This window comes from Culex quinquefasciatus, chromosome 2, assembly GCF_015732765.1.
Source record: "Culex quinquefasciatus strain JHB chromosome 2, VPISU_Cqui_1.0_pri_paternal, whole genome shotgun sequence".
NCBI classification, from domain to species: domain Eukaryota; kingdom Metazoa; phylum Arthropoda; class Insecta; order Diptera; family Culicidae; genus Culex; species Culex quinquefasciatus.
In genome coordinates, this window is record NC_051862.1 from 70,319,598 (window position 1) to 70,338,354 (window position 18,757).

The 18,757-nt window shown below is 41.1% G+C and overlaps 1 protein-coding gene and 1 pseudogene across 7 annotated transcripts in view; one reads left to right on the forward strand and one right to left on the reverse strand.

Annotated features, from left to right (window-relative positions):
* Window positions 1-18,757, forward strand: part of LOC6052020 (rho guanine nucleotide exchange factor 11) — a 174,363-nt gene that overhangs the window by 62,541 nt on the left and 93,065 nt on the right. For 5 of the 7 annotated variants that reach the window (XM_038256285.1, XM_038256281.1, XM_038256282.1 and 2 more), the window contains 2 exons: window positions 8,162-9,148; window positions 18,091-18,735. In XM_038256285.1, coding sequence (XP_038112213.1) covers window positions 8,162-9,148; window positions 18,091-18,735 — 1,632 coding nt within the window. The remainder of the gene's footprint in view (window positions 1-8,161; window positions 9,149-18,090; window positions 18,736-18,757) is intronic. The other 2 variants (XM_038256286.1, XM_038256287.1) reach the window with 1 other exon arrangement.
* On the reverse strand, window positions 2,892-3,424 carry LOC6035941 (annotated as a pseudogene).

An 18,757-nucleotide genomic window follows, 5' to 3' on the forward strand; every position in this document is an offset into this window, starting at 1 on the left:
TTTTTGTAGCCGGAACTCACTTAAATGCATGTAAACAATGTCTGGATCCACCATCTGACCCATCGTTGATTAGGTAATAAAAAGACCTTTCCAACGAGTCCAAAACATTGATAATCTGGCAACCCTGTCTCGAGTTATACCCACTTAAGTGATATTTATGTACTTTTTTGTAGCCGGATCTCACTTAAATGCATGTAAACAATGTCCGGATCCATCATCCGACCCATCGTTAGTTAGGTAATTGAAAGACCTTTCCAACGAGTCCAAAACATTGATAATCTGGCAACCCTGTCTCGAGTTATACCCACTTAAGTGATATTTATGTACTTTTTTGTAGCCGGATCTCACTTAAATGCATGTAAACAATGTCCGGATCCATCATCCGACCCATCGTTAGTTAGGTAATCAAAAGACCTTTCCAACGAGTCTAAAACATTGAAGATCTGGCAACCCTGTCTCGAGTTATAACCACTTAAGTGATATTTATGTACTTTTTATAGCCGGATCTCACTTAAATGCATGTAAACAATGTCCGGATCCATCATCCGACCCATCGTTAGTTAGGTAATCAAAAGACCTTTCCAACGAGTCTAAAACATTGAAGATCTGGCAACCCTGTCTCGAGTTATAACCACTTAAGTGATATTTATGTACTTTTTTGTAGCCGGATCTCACTTAAATGCATGTAAACAATGTCCGGATCCATCATCCGACCCATCGTTAGTTAGGTAATCAAAAGACCTTTCCAACGAGTCTAAAACATTGAAGATCTGGCAACCCTGTCTCGAGTTATACCCACTTAAGTGATATTTATGTACTTTTTGTAGCCGGATCTCACTTAAATGCATGTAAACAATGTCCGTATCCATCATCCGACCCATCGTTGGTTAGGTAATCAAAAGACCTTTCTAACGAATCTAAATCATTGAAGATCTGGCAACCCTGACTCGAGTTATAACCACTTAAGTGATATTTATGTACTTTTTTGTAGCCGGAACTCACTTAAATACATATAAACAATGTCCGGATCCACCATCTGACCCATAGTTAGTTAGGTAATCGAAAGACCTTTCCAACGAGTATAAAACATTGAAGATCTGGCAACCCTGTCTCGAGTTATAACCACTTAAGTGATATTTATGTACTTTTTTGTAGCCGGATCTCACTTAAATGCATGTAAACAATGTCCGGATCCATCATTCGACCCATCGTTGGTTAGGTAATCGAAAGACCCTTCCAACGAGTCTAAAACATTGCAGATCTGGCATTCTTGTCTCGAGTTCTGACCACTTAAGTGATATTTATGTACTTTTTTGTAGCCGGATCTCACTTAAATGTATGTAAACAATGTCCGGATCCATCATCCGACCCATCGTTGGTAAGGTTATCGAAAGACCTTTCCAACGAATCTAAAACTTTGACGATCTGGCTACCCTGTCTTGAGCTATGACCACTTAAGTGACATTTATTTACTTTTTTATAGCCGGATCTCACTTAAATGTACACAGAAAAAAAAATTCCGGTAAATTTACATCATTTATGATGTACCAAAAGTGCACGTCATTAATGATGCTAATTTACATCAACTTCATTGTAATTTTAAGTGTCATCCGACGTAACCGTGCGGAACAAATGTCGCTTCAGAAACTTGTAAATTTCCGATGAAATCGATGTAATTTTACCCAACCCAAATTTTTTGCTCCGTTGAATTTAGAATCCGATGTAAATTTCAAATGCTTTCTTAGCCTGAAATGGTGTTTAACAGTTCAATTTTGTTTTTCATTGAAATCAAATAAAGTACTTTGATTTTAATCAAAAACATAAGTTAACTGTTATTCACTACAAAAGGCAAATAAAAAGAATGAAATTTTATCAAATTCCAAATTCAACGGAGTTAATTAAACTTATTTATCTTAATCCTTTTTTGGTATATTAGCACATTGACGTTCGATTGCAGCGAATCATGGAATCGATCAAGTATCCAGATTTTTAAGATAAGATAGCGTTACGGGCGGAATCTGCATTCAATAATTAAAATGGAAGTGAGAAAGCATGTCTCCAGCAAATTATTTGCTTAAAAAAACGAAGTTGACTCTTTATAGCTGTCGGCCACTATTACTAGTACCAACCACTAGTGTCTTCCTTTAACTACAAGAACTTCGCCGCCCTGGGCTCCTAAGTGTTTGAGTACGGCACGGAGCAACGGCGCCGGATACCCATATTTACACTTAGAATTTTAGAGCGCCCGCCGCGGGATTCGCACCATTAACCTCTGACTTGTGAGACCAGTGCGCGGTCCGATTGATCCACACGAGCGGGACAATTTTTGCAAAATAGTTTTTATAAATTGAGAATCTGCAAATTGAATTGCAAAAAAAGACCGAATTTGGCAAGTTTTGGACAAACACATTAGTATTTTTCCTGGAATGTTTAAGTTGAAACTTACTAATTTAAAGTTAGGCTTGATTAAGGTTGTGATCATGTGACCCACCTCGCAAAGCATGTCGAAGCGTTGAAGATTTTCTTTTTCAGATGACTGTTTCCGTTGACTATGTCGTAGATGACCAGACATCGGCTGCAAGAACCCTAAAATAAAAAGATTCCTCATCAAAAATTGTATACTTTAAGCTAATATGCTGAACAACAACTCACACACACAAATGGGGAATCATCGCTGGTTACTAATCTCACCGCTACCTCAGCAAGATGTCGTTGTCAATGTTCTGCGAGTGCCACAAGGAGTGGCTCAAGAGCAGACAACATTCATAAGGAACCAATTTGAACTAAAATTTGATGTTACATATTGAGAGGTGTTAGTTTTGAGCAATTTTAATAGAGATGATCTCACTCACCTCCAGGAAACTTTGGAGATCAATGCTGAAGGATCTCTCCTAAGCTGGGACTACTACTGGCACCGCTGAAGGGCAACTTGAAAAGTCGATGTGCTTCTGCGAATCCAGACGGACGACGACGACCTGCTGGCGGACACGGATCTCTGGCAGATCAGAACGCGGGCGAGATGGTTGTACTTGTCCAGTCCCAGCTGGAAGGAAATCGTCGATCTTCAGGCCGAGCATATAATCAAACATCATGCTGGACTCTGTCCAGAACTTCGATGTGGACCGCAGCAGGGCTTTTTCCTGGAACAGGTTTTCTGGTCCTTCCCCTCAATGGTTAGCACCTAAGGGGCCACCTTTGGGATCATGCCCAGCGTGTACTTGACGCGCTAGACCTCGAGCTTGTGGTGCAAACCGTACTGAGTGATGATCTTCAACGTCTCAATGCGGCGTGGCTTTACGAACGGACGGCGAGGCATCACGTAGATAAGACATTCAAAATGAGGCGGTTTACCATAGTTTAGCCCGAGCGGTCGATTTGGTAAGATTCCCACCTCGGATTGTCCAAGCACATTCCTCCGAAACATTTCGAAATAGACACGGGCCGTAGCGAGCAAAACTAAAACACCAACTTCTGGCTACCGGAGCAGACTTAGTGGCCATCCACTCATTTAATGCCCAAAAAACACATTTTTTAAAATTTTAACTAAACTTGATTCCGCAATGATCGGAGTAGGCGGCACTGCAGTGGCCATGATGGCAAACAAACAAAACAAACAGCATACACGATGCGAAGATATTACGTTAAATTGCACACACGTTTACCCGGAGTTTCTCAAATTTGCCAACATTCGAACTCAATTTTGCTTTGGTGAAGCCGGTCACGGTTTTAGATATTCGCACGATAAAAAATATATTTGTATTGTAAAGTATTGAAAAAGTTTGTACAAAGAAAAACTATTTGTAGTGCCAGATGATGCACTTGATCAAAAATCACACGAGTTTTTACAGTAAGCAATTGTATGTCTTGGACAGTTTGCAGTGTACTTTTGTATAGAGCTTTCCACAAGTTGCACGATTGTTTAAAAATCGCTGCAATCTGCAATAATATTTTGATAACGTTAAGTTGGGGTGTTCTGTTTATTGATTAAAACAGAATGATCAGGCCTTGTAAATTTTATTTAATTTATTTGTCTCACTCCCTTTCATAATTTGTTCAACAAATGAAAGAGCAAAAAAAAAATAATGCTGAAAAAAATGTAATACGGGTTGTAATTTTCAATAAAACAGAGCGTTTTTTAACTTTTACTTAAAATATTTTTGAGTCCCCACATCAAAAATAGACGCAACACTTTTGAAAAACCAATATTTTCATGAATTATTGCTTTAAAAAAAAATGAGTGTAGCATGCTTGTAACAATGTATATTTTTGTTTAAATAAATAAAATGTGTACAAACATATTTTTTTGTTGCTATTTTGAGAGAAATACATATTTACTTTATTTTGAGTACCTTTTGGCTTTAAGGGCCACGTTCACAGAGAACCAAAATTAAGTAGTTTAAGTCAACAGTGTATTTGAAACTCACGTGCACGTGCAGCTGTCAAATCGGTCAAATCCGCTCTTTCTGTCCCTCTCGCACGATTCCACTACCCGCTGAGAAATTTAACGGCCCTATCGGCCTTTGTAAGACCGATTTTACTCAACCATCAGACTGATCGGGTCGTTACATTTTCAGTGGGTAGTTGTTGACAGTCTGCTCAGTTCTTGCCGTGATCTGAGGAAAAGTAACTGTTTATACTTTTTGAGCTTTTGAAGCAACAGCAATTCGGTAACTGATAAATCGTCTGCACCTTCATCGTTCAGCAGACCCTCCTGGAGGTAAATTAAAACCATTTCTAATACTCATCGTCGGCGGAATCTACAGGGTATTTGTTTCGGGCAAATCTTTAAGGTCTCGGAAGTCGCTGGCCAGGCCACCCTTCCCCACGATTGTTGACTATGTTGGCAGCGGTGTGGCCAGGTGGTCGACGAGGAGGCGAAGATCGACGAAGGGTGAACAGGTGTTTCGAGGAAGCAGCAGACACGGTGGCACAATCCGCCGTATGGCTGGGTCTGTTAGTGGATTAGGCGAAATGGCGAGAGACCGGGAACCTGTCGGAGCATCACCGAATCGAGCCACCGTGGGAAAGTGCAAGAGCGGTCGCGCTGGCAGCATTATTTGTAAGAAGAAGATGGTGAACATTACGATTTGTTAATAGTTTATTTTCTCATGTCAGTGAGTGTCTAAACTTGTTTTGATTAGGTCCTGTAAACAAACGTAAACATTGAGTGTATCCCGCTTTCTCCGATGGACATTGAAATGTGAAAACCCTTGCTTTTTTTACTCAATGTTTACATTTGTTTATAGGACCTTATTAAAAAAAGTCGGGAATGTTTACTTTAAAATGAGCAGGATATACTCTTTGGTTACAAATTACATTGGTCCTTTTACAATGCTTTGCAAGAAATATTTATTTATTTTGCTTACCAATGTATGACATTTAGCACTCAGTTTTATTAAGAAACTTCCTTCCGGATTCTTCCCGTAGTACGGCCACAACATCCGCTGACCATTGTTTGCCAATTTTCACGAATATCGTTAAGCCACTAGTGACATTTACCAAATTTGTTTTCACTAAAATAGAGCGTTTAACTCTTCATTTGATAAGAAAACACTTGCACCTTACTCCGAACCAAACGCATCGAACAATAACAACAAATGAAATGATTTGCTTTTGCGAGCTGTCACGCGCAAAACAATTTGAACTTTAAATTAAGATGTTTTTCAAATTTACAATTCCAGAAATTTACATCATTTGGACATTTACATGCTCTTTAAGCTTTCAAACTAATAATGAGCCAATATAAAAAATCATTTACATGAGGTTCAAGCATTACGTTGAATCTCATTTTACATGAAGGCTCTTTAAATGGAATACAACTATTTACAATGAATTTCAAACTTACATTGAGCATGTTTACATTCAAAACAAGTTTTCAGTGTCGGGTAAATTTACATTTTTTTTTCTGTGTATGTAAACAATGTCCGGATCCACCATCCAACCCATCGTTGGTTAAGTAATCGAAAGACCCTTCCAACGAGTCTAAAACATTGAAGATCTGGCAACCCTGTCTCATGCTATGACCACTTAAGATGCGACTTATGAGCCCTTTGATGACATGTGTGTTTTTTGTATTCCGGAACTTAACGAAATCAGACGAAAATTGTGTCCAAACCCATCATATCACATATCACCCATTGTTGGAAAAGGGTGAGGAAGGCACCAACCACATAGGTGGATTAAGTTAGTTTTTTAAATTTCATCCGGCTTGGTGCAGTACTTTAAAAGATATGTTCGAAAAACTGTTTTGGTTGATACTAAAAAGGGTCATTATTTACATAATTTGAAAGCTCCGGCGGATAGCTGTCGGAACTTTACGCTCAGTGCACGCACACAAACACTGCAGTGCTTTCAAATGGTTCATTAAATTTATCATACCTAGATGGCAGCACTCAGATGTATAGTGTCTTTACTAAGTAAGCGTTAGCCAAAGCTTTCGTAGTGTGTGGTTGCAAGGCTTTTAGGAGGAAGGCAGCAACCACCTTCCGGTGGATTAAGTAACGTTTTTTTTATATTTTCGCTGCTTACGTTAGCGGTAATTATTTGAACAATTTCCTGCTGATTTGATCAAATCAGTATTTTTTGTATATTTTAATGAAATTTAATCTCAGTTTTTTTTAACTGGCCCGCGAGCCGGATTGATTTTCGACTTAAAAATGAAGATAAAAATGACTAGTTTAAATATTTTTTCAAACTTTTATCAAAGTTATGTTCGCTCGTCACATGAGAATCGATTCCAGCAAACAAATCATGAAAATGTTGGCAATTGTTAATTAGACGATCAAAAATGTAAAAATTGAGCAAAAAGAGTTGGTCAGGCCTGATTTAGCTAATGGAGGAGAAGCTTTATTATCGGATGTATATTTTTCATGCTAAATAACGTAATAGTTACTGGGCCAGAAATAAACTTAAATTTCAGAAGAAGCTAGTCTAAAATTAAATACAAACTACTAATTTATTTTTTAAATAGTTCTACATAGACCTTAGATTGTATAAATAAAAAAACAAAAAGCTTGGTGACTGTGACAAATAAAAAATGCTCATCACAATAATATAATAAGCCACGCCCCAATGATAGAATTCACTGCTGAACACTTGAAGAACAGGAATGATTTAAAAATATATTACACCAACATATTTGAGTAACTTTGTATAAAAGTTTGAATGTAAATTTAAACTTAAATTATTATTTTGGTTTGAAAACGCCGATTTTTGTGATCCATGACTATGAATTTTCTTCTGGCTTAGTAACTGAAACGTTAGCAGGGAAAATATTTGTTCAGATTCGAAGGCATTGAAATACGTAAAAAAAACTAATTATACATCAAAGCAAATATATTGTTGAAAAGATTGCATTTACGATAAAAATTATAGATAAAAAAACCTATTTACGTTAGCAGGGAAACTTCACTTTCCCTGCTGTCTTCACATTTTTTTCCCTGCTGACGATGTGAAGTGAGCAGGGAAATTGGATTTCAATGACGCCATCTGGTGGCCAATACGAGAACTAAAATTTTCCCTGCTAACGTTTCCCTGCTCAAGTAATATCAGTCCCAATACCACCTCTGAATCAGTTATCGGCTTGTGTGGTGAGATTTGGAAACATTCTTCCAGAAATGATTTGATGATACACAAATTTTATCGATTTGCCACATTTAAAAAATAAAATTATGTGAAAGTAACTAGGAGTTTTACTTTGACATTTTATTGTAAAATAAAAATTCTGTAAGGATTCAGGAAATTGTTTCTTATAGTCTTGCTATCGCTCGTGTGCGTGGGATTAAGGTTGTGAAATGTATGAGTTATCTTTTATCTACATATCAATGATTACGAATAGTATGGTTTGTGGATGTCGAACGCATCTGTAAAATAATTGAATGATGCTGTTGTGCTATTTTGTATACTTTCTTCTGACTTTCCATAAGTTGGTTCTCTTCTCTATATAGCTACATCACCAAAGTCAGTAATCTGCACCAGCAATCAATATAACTTCTTCCGAACTTTTGATCGACTCTTTGACTCTCTTATCGCATCGAATCTGCGCTGAACTTCTTCAGCTCAACACTCACGCCCACCCACTACAAACACACACACACTATTACTTCACGAAATTCCACCACACACGTGTCGTTTGTTTCTTTTTCTTTCTTTTTAATTGCAGGACCCCTCCTTTCCACCATTTTCATCCTCCGCCACATCACCACTACTTTTCCAACAACAACCGCCCTCCCACCACCATCACCACCCCCAGCCCCCAATGACCTCCACCCCCGCATTCCTATCCCGCTTCCCCCGGTCACTTTCGTCGCTGAGTTTGGGAACGAAAAAGAAATCCACGTCCGAGAAGGACACCGGTTCGCCGAACATCACCACTTCCGAGTGCCTCAGTCCCACCGGGGGAGGTGGACACGTTGGGCTGAACCACGGCGGCCCGTTTCCGGCCTCCGGAACGCCGACGAAGAAAAAGTACAGCAGTAGTAGCGTTTCGGAGCGGAACCATAAGCATCCGCAGCAGCAGCAGCAGGACACTCCGCCGCCGCTGCCGCAGCGAAACATTCCAAAACGGTTGGACTCGTCGATGGACTCGGTTGACACCGTTGGTACGCGGCGGAACATCGTGGTGTCCGATCTGGATCATTCCGTACTAGTAGGTGGCCCCGCCGGCAATGGGGCCAGCAACAAGCAATGCGTTAGCAATAACAATAACAATAGTGTAAGTTCCGGAGGAGGTAGCAAAGCTAGTGGCAAGTCCAAACGGAAGAAAAATGGAAGTATGGCTTCCGAGGCAAAGGCCGAACCGACGACGATGTACCACCACGGTACGGAACGGGGTGGCGAACTGCAGGCGGAACCTCCACCGCTGCCGCCACGACAACCCGGCATGATGGAGGTCAATCAGAACATAATCCTAAACAATGACAACGTTGCCGGCCCGTTCGGGACCGGTAACTGCACCACCACCAGCAGCAACAACAACAACAATAATAGCCGCGTTGGCAGTCCGGACGCTCGGCCACCACCGAACAGTATTAACACGCTGATGAGCTACCCGCTCGTTTCGACCATAACGCCCGTCCGGGACAGCATGGCGTCGGCGTTCCCCTTCTCGAACCGGCTCAACATCGTGCAGCAAATGCAGCAAGTCGCCGTAAGTAACCTCGCGCTCGCTCACTCTTTCTATCAGCTTCCGACACCAGACACTGTCAACTGTCCTTCATCCTGCTACGAATATCCGGAACTACCGGACTCCCCAGAACTCCTCTCAACTCCCAGAGAGTCGCACCACACAAAAATGCACCGTTTGAAGCACCCCAAAGTTCCCCGGAACCTGTGTGGGAATGGGTTTTTTTTTTTCTTTGGGAGTGGGCTTGAATCACGTGTACATAAGACACCTCACCGAGCGTTGTGCTTTTTCTTTGTTGGATTTTTCCTCGGAATGGTTTTTGGGACTTGCTGGAACCTGTCGCTTCTACTAACCTGTGAATAAACCTGTCGCTTAACTAACAAACGTCTTTGGTGGATTTTTGAACTCCCTAGATTGGGCATCGACTTCGCAGGTGAAGGGTCAACCGAAGTCTCAAATAAATAACTCACGTAAGTTTAGAAGTAAGTTGGTACAATTAGGGACCTACAAAGGGAAATGAAATGTTCTGGGAGAAATTTCAAACACCCAAAGTCATTCAAATTTAAGGTTGAAAAACTTGTAGTTTTTCTTTGGTGTTGGCACTTTTCTTGTTTCGAACAAGCACAAACATAATGAAAACTACCAGATTATTATCAACCAGAGGCGTTGCGTCCACCTGTTCAACCTGTTCATAGGACAGGTGGATCATTTTGATTTCTTTATGAAGAAAGAATTAAAATATGTTCATCAAAATAATTGAACGAACATGCCAACTCTTCTTAGAATCATGAAACAGCCAAGCGCATTCGAATCCATAGAGCTCTCAATGAAAATCTAACGCGCACTGAAAATCCTCCCAAGCAGCCACCAACCTGTTCGGATTTCTCCATGCACGAGTTCCCATACAACGCATCCAAAAATACACAGTAAGCCGTCCCTATATGTACACGCTGGACGGTATGAATGTGGTAGTTCAGGGTGTGCATGAAAGCTTTTGCACAGTCGACATAAAAGCGCGCGAGCCGAGGCACGAGCAGGGAGAGAGCAAAATCTGGAGTTTTTTTCTCTCTCTCTTTGAACTTTGCTCTCTCCCTGCTCGCGTCTCGGCTCGCGCGCTTTTATGTCGACTGTGCAAAAGCTTTCATGCACACCCTGAACTACCACATTCATACCGTCCAGCGTGTACATATAGGGGCGGCTTTCTGTGTATTTTTGGATGCGTTGTATGGGAACTCGTGCATGGAGAAATCCGAACAGGTTGGTGACTGCTTGGGAGGATTTTCAGTGCGCGTTAGATTTTCATTGAGAGCTTTATGGACACGAATGCGCTTGGCTGTTCCATGATTCTAAGGCGATTTGGCGTGTTCGCTCAAATATTTTTGTTAAACTTTTTAAATTGTTATAAATAGTAGAACGGCATGTTGCTTCAAAAAAGCGTTTTTAACTGAAATAAAGTAATAAATAGCTCTGTCAAAAGTGAGCAAGCAAGTTCATATCGACAGATTTGCAAAATAATTAGGAAGAAAATAGAACGAAATCTTGAACCTACCAAGCATACAATAATTTACTTCTAAAGTTATTTGTACAAAAACAAAAATTAAAACAAAGCTTAAATAAGCTGTCGTAATAATGTTTACTTGGTTTGAATTCTTGAGTTTTGATCGTTTAAATTTTTTTCGGAAAATTTTATAAAGTGATGTTTTTTATTTTATTTTATGGATTTATATTGGGATATGAGACGCAGTAAAAAAAAAACAAAAAATCTCAGACTTTTTACACTTAATTATGAAAATTATTTTTTATTTGTGGCTATCAATTCAAAATTTGTTATATGCTTAAAAAGCCCATTTTGAAAATCAATGCAAAAATAAAGGTTAAACGTCCAATCGATTGCACGAGTTTTTGTTAAATGAAATTTTTTATTATCATCGATATTAATTTTTCTCTTCTAGTTTTTTAGGGAAATTTTGAAGATAAACGTAAAATACATTTTTTATGGCCTAATTGTTTTGGTCAGGAAACTAGAGCACGTGATTTCAGGATTAGAATGGTCAACATCGGGAAGGTTTGCTTAGTGAGATTTGAAAATAATTAATAACTTTTGCTCTAATCTATTCCAATAGAACATAAGAGAAGTCATTCTAAAGAAAATTCCAGGGAAAAACTTGTGGTTGGATTACGCCTCATTTTTGAGTTTTGATTTAGTTTTTTATTCATTTACAAAACAAGCTAATTATAGACAACTACAATGTAAAAAAACATTTCAATTTTACACTTCTTAAGGCATGATCATTGCTGTAATTTGAAAAAGTTACTACACGGAAAGGGGATCCATCGCCAAATCGCGATAAAGTTCGCTAAAACTAGCGAAAAATGTCGCTAATTTCTCAGCCTGCACAAAAATTACCTGGAATCGCTGATTTTTTTCGCTGGTTTGGAAACCGATGAAATTCTACCAAACCAGTGAAAAAAATCACTGGTTTGGTGAAAAATGTCGCTGTTTGGGGGATCAGTTTTGTTAGAATCAGAAAATTTTCTCGCTGGTTTGGAAAAAGCGGCATGGCACCAAAATCAACCAGGAGATTATTGTACTGGTTTTGGGAAACAATTCGCTGGTCCAGCGGATTTCTTCACTGAACTGGTGTTCCTTCACGCTGGATCAGCGTTTTCTATCGCTGACGTCCGGGTTTTTTTTTCCGCGGCAGCAGCTCGTACCAAAATCAACCAGGAGATTATTCTACTGGTTCCGGCAAAAATCCGCTGGTTCAGCGAATGTTTCCACTGGACCAGTGTTTTTGCACTGGATCAGCGTTTTTATCACCGACGTTTGTTTTTTGTTTTGGCGGCAGAAGCCTATGCCAAAATAAACCAGGTTGTACTTACTTGCCACAGCACAAACTGTTCCGCGGCCATGGTCAAGTTCCTCGCCTACGATTCTTGCTGCCACCTGCGACAATTTGTGCACTCATCTATGCAGCAGTACAAATACATCCCCAGCTTCACTGCACCGTATTTTTCTGCTGCGAGAACTTTATGGAAACGTGCTTCTTTTCATTGAAAAGAACCCTCACCTGTTGAGTATGTATTTTAATGCTGAACACTTGATGCAGAACTTTTTCATGCTTTTTGTTTTGAAAAACCCTAAAGCAATTCGATTGCCACAAATCGCTTCCGAACGTGAACAATAACAAACATTTATGACGGCTGTCGGAAGGATGTGTATCAAACCAGCGAAAACTTTCGCTGGAAAAGAAACCGTTTCGGAAATAACAAACCAGCGAAACCAAGTTGCTGGATTTGATTTCGCGCAGCCACCTTTTTCAGCGAAAAATTTCGCTGGTTTAGAGAAAAATTTCGCTGATATCAGCAAAACCAACCCAGCAAAATTCGGTCGCTGGTTTGGCGATCGATCCCCTTTCCGTGTATTTCAATAAAAATCATGTGATCAATAATTCTCACAACAATATTGCTAACATCATCTAATTTCTCTTTATCATGTATAAAAGATATTTTTTTAAAATAATTGAGCTAAAAAACTTGAAAATAACTGAAAAGATTGTTTGAACAGGTAAACATTTTGGCCACGCGTCGCCTCTGTTATCAACAACAGTTTTACAATAGTTGTAATCGTTATAAGTCTCGTTTTTTTGCCAAAATTATTTTAAATTGATTCCAATCTTGTTCTTGCATGATCATGTTGCTCGATTGGAACCCCGATTTGACAGTTCGATTGGAACCCTGAGAGTGACATTTCGCCTCTCCATATAGGCTCTCTAGGTACAATTACTGATCCCGTATCTTTCAAGTGCTGCGATATTCGGCAGCAATTCGCAATAGTTATGTGGTTACAAGGTCTTATCCGGATGTTGAGATATCATTTTTCAGGGTGAAATTTTTATTTTAGGTTTTCTATCTCAAATCTAGGAATCCAGGAATATTGGAAATGAAAACTTGATATTACAGTTATTTAAAGCATTATCCAGAGTATGCTAATTAAACATGTATTTTCAATGAGGTGCTTACATATATTCAGAAATGTGTGATATTTCTTCATATAATGTGTAATTTAAGTATAGGGTGGCTATGTTACAGGCATGACTTGTATGACATAGAACATTGATACTTCAAAAACTATGAAAGGCTCGTTGATAAAGACAACTAATTCACTCTTATGGCCCAGTAGATGTCTCCCGTCGGAACATCCCTAAATGCCTCTAGCCACTTTAGACTTTGCCTAAAACAACGTACGAAATTGATCCTAACCCCATTGTTCCAAATGATTGCGATATTCTGGTTCCACCAGGACCAGCGAGTACCGTTGCACCTTCTGGAAATCGGTTCCTTCAGAGTGGATTCCAAAGTTTCGTTGCATCTTGTTTGATGGAACACGGTACATACTTACTGAAGAGCAAGATGTGTTCTGCCACTCCACTACCAACCAGCCTCCATGACGCAGTGGTAAAGATTTATACTTTTATCCTAATTCTCCGTTTGGAATCTCGGTGTATGTGTCTTATAGCTGCTCACGTTAGAGTGTAATGATAATCGGCAAACTGGATGGAAAAGAAACCAAACTTAACGTCAAACATACGAAAATTTCCCCTTTTTTATAAAGTATCGCAAAGCAAAGTGGTTACTTCTGCAATCAAAAATAGGTTGATGACATAAATTTGAGCCAAATTCATGCAGAGGAACCCACCCATCAGCCCACAGGTTTCATGTTTTTAACTATGTATGAAAATTAGTTAAACACAATTCGGTTATTCAATTTTCAATCAAAGTAGGCGTCTTGGGGGGGTCAAACATAGCCCTGGTGCATATTTCAGCCACAGTCGGTGTTTTTAAACGACATCGCCACCTCCGTGTACGCACGAGTGCAAGCAGCAGTCAAGTGCTCAGTGCTCCATCGTTTTTTCGAAAATTTTCGCCGTAATTTACCGTGATTAGCCGCGAGTTTGCTCCAACAGAATGCCAAGGGCCGGCCGTGGCCGTGGCAGTTCGAGTGCGGCCTCGAAAAACCCGCGAAGCTCGTCTACCGGCCGTGTGCAAAAAGGTAAACAAACCAACGCCGCGTCGACCGCCATCGCGCCGGGGAGTGTGAGCGCCAAAGGATTCGACCCCAAGTTACTACACGCTAATTACCGCGTCCAGGATCGCAGCCCTATTAGGCTCCGTTCAGCTACTTCCGGCAATCCGTCGACCGATGGCGCTTCAACATCCGCCAACATTCCCACCAGTAACAAGTTCGCGAGGCTGAGTGACGAGGAAAGCAGCTACAACAACACCGACGGTAGCACTACCGACGACGACGACGACGATGGTCGTGCACGGAAAAAGTGCCGACGCCAAAAAAGTAATTACTCCAAAGGAACGACGACCACCACCAATTTTTGTTTTGGACACGTTGGCGGACGATGTTGACGAGCAGCTGGAAGGCCTCGTGTACTGCCTCAAAATAGGTAAAGCGTCAGTGCAAGTGTTCACATTTGACCAAAAGAACTTCGACCTGGTTGTGGAGAAATTTAAGCGTAAAACTTCAAATTCTACACATTTGACCCCGCGCAGAAGACCGCTGTAAAGATTGTCTTGCAGGGGTACCAAGACCGCCCGACCTCCGTCCTCAAGGAGCACCTCTCGGGTGCCGGAATAACGCCGCGAGACATAAAAGTCCTCTCGCGGAAGACAACAGTCACAGGTACACACACACTGTACCTGTTGTACTTCGACCGCGGCACCGTCAAGATTCAAGACCTGCGGCGGACTAAGGCGTTGGACGGTTTTTGGGTAAACTGGCGGTTTTACTCAAAAATCCGACGGACGCAGCGCAATGTCACCGTTGCCAGAAATTCGGCCACGGCTCGCGGAACTGCAACCTCCAGCCCCGCTGCGTGAAGTGCGGTGAGTCACACCTCTCGGAGGTGTGCGCACTGCCACGAAAGGCGGACTTGGGGGAAAACGCAGAACAAACCAAGCCGCGCGTAAAGTGCGCGAACTGCGGCGGTAACCATACCGGTAATTACCGCGGATGCGTCGCGCGCAAGTCCTACCTAGAGGAGCAGGAAAAGAGGAAGAAGAAAGCAGCAGCGTCCCACCCTCCTCAACGAAGTACGAGTGCAGCCGTTCCTGCAGCTGGCCAGCGTACGGTTCCAGCGGACAACCCAGCGATCCCTCCTGGCTGGGGGCGATCGTTTGCCAGCGTGGTCGCGGCCGGTAGCGGCAATGCGGCCCAGCAAGAAGTCACCGGGAAGATCTCTTTACCCTGCCGGAGTTCTTTGCTCTCGCGGGGAGATGATGACGCGGTTTCGGAGCTGCCGTAACAAGGCGGAGCAATTTCTAGCCCTCGGGGAATTAATGATTAAGCACATCTATAAAGGATAAAAAACTGTGATCTAGTTTTAAGCTTTCTCTATTTCTATCCCCTTTTCCTAGCAAGTTTAGTAAGTTTTTTTTTTTAATTTTTCTTACTCTTGGTAACACCTTTATTTACAAGCAATAACTGTTCCAAAATGGATTATGATGTAACACACAGCTGTAAGGAACTCCAAAACTCTGTTTTGTACCTCAAAAGAACTTATTGTATCTTGATTATTCACCAATAAAACCGAATTTGAATTTGAATAAACGACATCGGTGCAGAGTTGGCAATTTTGAAGAACAAAAAAAAAACAAAAAAAATATTCAAAAAAACTACAATTTGTTCTACTAAATCTCCAATTTGCTCCGATTTGTATAACGTCATGATTCGAATTCCCGGACGCTTTGAAACCCGGACACCTCATCTTGTTTTATTAATTATTTGGATATAAGTTTGCATTATGAATGTCAAAACAAAGTTATTTGATGAATTCTAATATCAACTTTCATTCTAAGTTTGTTCGAACGCTGTAGTTAATGCCAAAACAATAAAATAAAATAATGGGTTTACCAAAACTGTGAAACATTTCACTGAAATATTTCGAAGGCGTCCGTAGCACAATGCAGACATTTATGGTATTGATTTCCTTAAATTCTAGCAATTTTTTATATAAAATATCGATTGTTTTACACTTTATTTAAGACCTAAAGAATGCCATTCACTAACATTTCAGTCCAAATTTGTGCGATTCATAAACAAAATCGAGTGTCCGGATTTCAAATCAGCTTTTTTCAGTGTCCGGGTTTAGACGCACAACAAGTCATATTAATTTTAAAATTCTGATGAAAAATTGTTTGAAAAGTCATAGGTATTTTGCATACATTCTCTTAAAACTGACTGTTTATACATGATGTTACATGATTTTTTGCCAGCTATATCAAAAATGATATGCTACTAAGTGTCTGGATTTCGAATCATGACATTATTTTGATCCCCAAAGACGCCTACTTCGGTTCAAAATGTAATACATAAATAAAAATAATCTATTTTCATGCATGGTCAAAATTTTAAAATCCCTTGGCCGATGAGTTCCTCTGGATGGATTTGGCTCAAATTTCGGCCATTGGCATTATTTTGCGGGCAGAATCGAACCCCGAATGTTCAGAACGATCCGTGAGCTTTTGTGCAAAACGTGCTAATTTTTTTCTTTAAACCTTCTAAGGAAGCAAGGAAAATTTCAGCAACGGCAGCGAAAGCAAGCCAGAGAGGGTGAAGAAAAGTCCCAAATAATCACCTTTGTTCTGCTGTTCGTAGAGCAATTTCTTGACCCTTTTTTCTTGGGAGGTGCGTATTGACACTAAACTGTAAGAGCGTTGGCTGGCACCGGTATTGATCAGCATGATTTTTAAGAAGTTGTGAAACGCTCCCAAACAAAAAAATCTCAATATTCTAGACTATAAGAGGGGTGTCTTCTAATATTGGATCTGCATCGGATACAGGCAGAATACGTTTAGATGAAATTCATATCTATTAGATGCTAGATCTATCAAGATCTATGTATCAACAAGTAGTTAACAACCTCAATCTGACTCAATCATTATGGCTAGTGTACGGTTCAAAACGTCCAGCTACTTGGTATGGCTGGTATTTTCCAACGTCGACTCAGAGGCCTTCATAGTTCAGTTATTTAGTTTCAATCAACTAAATGACGAATAAAACGTTTCATAGCAGCTAATCAAACAGAGTTAATGTTTTAGTTTGATTTGGAAGACAGGTCGCAAAGAAGCTCATAACAAGTGCCAACAAAGGTGAAAAATGCTTAAAGCTAAGACAAAGCGGCGGTCCTCACAGGCAGGCCGGCCAAATTTTAAGGAAATAAAGTGCGCCTGTAAGAAAGCTGGACAACCAGGCAATTCGAACATCCACGCTCTAGTTTTGGCCGGAAAGCAGCTCGCTAGCCTCCCTGTGGATGTAAGTGTAAAGAAGAAACTTGTTTTAAATGCCGGAATAGTCAAAGAAATTATGATCATATTTTCTTAAGAAATCTTTAAATCTAACAAATTTGTCAATATCGTCAAGGTAAGTAATCTTCCAAGAACCAAATGTTGCGAGCAATCATTCAAATATTTGGAATCTGAAGCCACATATCAAGTAGAATTAGAGATTTGATGATAGGTAGATTTGCCGGAACATCACCGCTATCAACGTGTCCGAAACAAGTAAGAATGCTTCATACTTTAATTGTCCGGACGTCCGGAACTGCTTTTCTAGGAACTAATGCATTTTGAAGTAACTAACTGCACGTTTTATATGATTGAATTTGTTGTTGCCCGCTTGTACTGCTCGATAGTTCTTCCATGCATGCCTTTTGTACCTCAGTCAGCGAAACCACCCTTGTTAACTGCCCCCAATTCAGGACGAATTATTTCTTGTGTGAGGGATCTCCGATCCCGTGTTCCGTTTTGCAGCACTTTGGGTGTGTTCATTTATGCGATTTTTGTTTTTCGGTTTTCAACGTGTGTTGTATTTCCGGGGGGTTACATCTCCAAAAGGGTTGGCGAAGATTTTGTTGTAGAGTTGAGTTACTAACCTTGGTTTCACTCCTCCACAGGCCCTGAACGCGACTCCACCGTCGGCGCACATCAACCAGTCGATCAACAAGAAGCACCGCCGGATAGTGTCCTCGCCGGAGAACATCAACGCAAAGGAGTTTGGCGATCATTCGCTGGTGCCGCGTCACCAGAAGACCTCGTCCGACTCGTGGGACAAGCGCTCACAGGACATTTCCCCGCCGGGAACACCCCCACCGCCCTACCCGTCCGGCTCGTCGATGCTCGGCAGTGGTGTCGGTTTGCACCACGATCACACCACTGCCGGAGACTTGGCAATCGCGAGCGGAGCGCTGAACATGCTGACCACGCAGAACCAGCTGGCGACGGGCGCTTCGGCGGCGTCCACCACGATCATGGCCGCCCAGCCAAACGTCGCCCAGAAGCCGATCATCTCGATGGAGGATGACGAAATCTCCGACCAGGAGAGCTTCATCGAGGAGAACGGGCCGTTCCGGTCGCTGTCGCAGCTGCTGGAGCCGGCCCACTCGGCACACCTGGCAGTATTTCTTAACTTTGTACTTTCCAACTCGGATCCGTCGCCCCTGCTGTTCTACCTGATCACGTCCCTCTACAAAGAGGGCAGCGTCAAAGACATGCGTAAGTGGGCGTACGAAATCCACTCAACGTTCTTGGTTCCTGGAGCGGTAAGTTCAAGCGAGAAATGCA